The 1,638-nt window shown below is 34.0% G+C and overlaps 1 protein-coding gene across 3 annotated transcripts in view; it reads left to right on the forward strand.

The window, feature by feature from the left end:
- The window catches only part of KIF20B (kinesin family member 20B), an 86,866-nt gene extending 86,397 nt beyond the window's left edge, over nt 1-469 (forward strand). For all 3 annotated transcript variants that reach the window (XM_010838530.1, XM_010838531.1, XM_010838532.1), the window contains exon 33: nt 222-469. In XM_010838530.1, coding sequence (XP_010836832.1) covers nt 222-299 — 78 coding nt within the window. In that variant the 3' untranslated portion in view covers nt 300-469. The remainder of the gene's footprint in view (nt 1-221) is intronic.
- The last annotated feature ends 1,169 nt before the right edge of the window (nt 470-1,638 follow it).

Genomic DNA, 1,638 nt, shown 5'->3' on the forward strand with positions numbered 1-1,638 from the left:
AATGAGGTGGTATTGTAAGAATCTTTTATAAAGTCTACTGCCTCAGGCATGCTTTTTTTATAGAAGATAGTGTAATTGCAGTCCAGGAGGACAAAAATTACTGTCATGTACTTATTTCAGTTATTAAACACTGAAATATGAACATATCTTATTAATTGTAAGTAAGGTTTCATTTTTACTTTTATTTTCACTTATAAAATTTGTGAAATTGTTAATTTCAGATTTTGATGGACCGTAGAGTGAAAGAAAGCGATCATCAGATTCTCAAACGACGACTTCGAACCAGAACAGTCAAATAAATCACTTATGGAGAATATTTTAATATAAATTTTGTATTCATAATCATTGTAACTTGTATCATAACTTTTTAAAGATAATTGTATATACTGTGTTGCATCAAATCCCTTTGTATATACATTGTTATTTTATACTGGTATAATTTTAATTCAATAAAGAAAACATGTCAACAATAAGTTTACTTGTCTACTTTTCTAAGGCTTTTAAATAATAGCTTCTTTTTAATAATAGCTTCTTTTATCCTAGGCGTGGGCCCAGAAAGATGCTATGGTTTTTGTTTGTGTTTATATACATAGATGTTATAAATTAGATCTTTGGTTTACTTATATTTAACTGTTGTAGGACTTGCTTTTACTGCATCTGTTAGGAAATACAGGTGATTTTACATATCTATACAGGAAGTAAGTGTGTATAGGTCATCTGGTTGCTAAAATGTGCACATATTTTAGAAAAGGTGTCAGGTTTTTAATTAGAATATCTTTTATTTTTAAATAATAGAATAGAGTTGGCTTTCTGAATTTTTTAGGACACAGATGATTAGAAGCAGAAAGTTAGAAGGGAAGAGGAGATAACATCTAGAGGCCAAAAATAACACTGTTATCTAAGAAATATAGAATTTTAGTCGGCACACGCCCTGCAACTAGAGAAAGCCCACATGCAGCAAAAAAGACCCAGTGCAACCAAAAAATAAATAAATAAAAATAATAAATTAAAGCCATATGTAGAGAGAAAACTGCAGTGAGGCAAGGAAGATCAGTGATTGCCTTGAAGCCATGGTCAGGAGATGGAATCTGAGGACATGAGGAAACTTCTTGGGGGAATGGCTATGTTCTGTGGCTTGAGTGTTCTGTATGCAATCTCTAAAAATAAAATTGTCTTTGAATTAATTTTATTGCTTGAAATATAAAGCTGGGAAAAAAGATTTTAAAATAAGCACCAAAACTGCAATGAGGTACCATTCTGTGGAGACCAGAATAGCTAAAATTAGAAAGACTGACAATACCACGTGAAAGATTCTGGCTTCTAGCATGTACATTTAATGGAAATTTTTTCCCCCTGTAGAGTAACTGCACTCATTCTTTATTGTGGCAAGAGATCATATTTTGGAAAATGTTTTGGAGGCATTTTTTGACCTAAGGTTCAGTTCAGTCACTCAGTCGTGTCTGACTCTTTGCGACCCCATGGACAGCAGCCTGCCAGGCCTCCCTGTTCATCAGCAACTTCCGAAGCTTACGCAGACTCACGTCCATTGAGTCAGTGATGCCATCCAACCATCCCATCCTCTCATCCCCTTCTCCTCCTGCCTTCAATCATTATCAGCATCAGGGTCTTTTCAAATGA

This window comes from Bison bison, unplaced genomic scaffold (genome assembly GCF_000754665.1).
Source record: "Bison bison bison isolate TAMUID 2011002044 unplaced genomic scaffold, Bison_UMD1.0 scf7180017864097, whole genome shotgun sequence".
Classification (NCBI taxonomy): domain Eukaryota; kingdom Metazoa; phylum Chordata; class Mammalia; order Artiodactyla; family Bovidae; genus Bison; species Bison bison.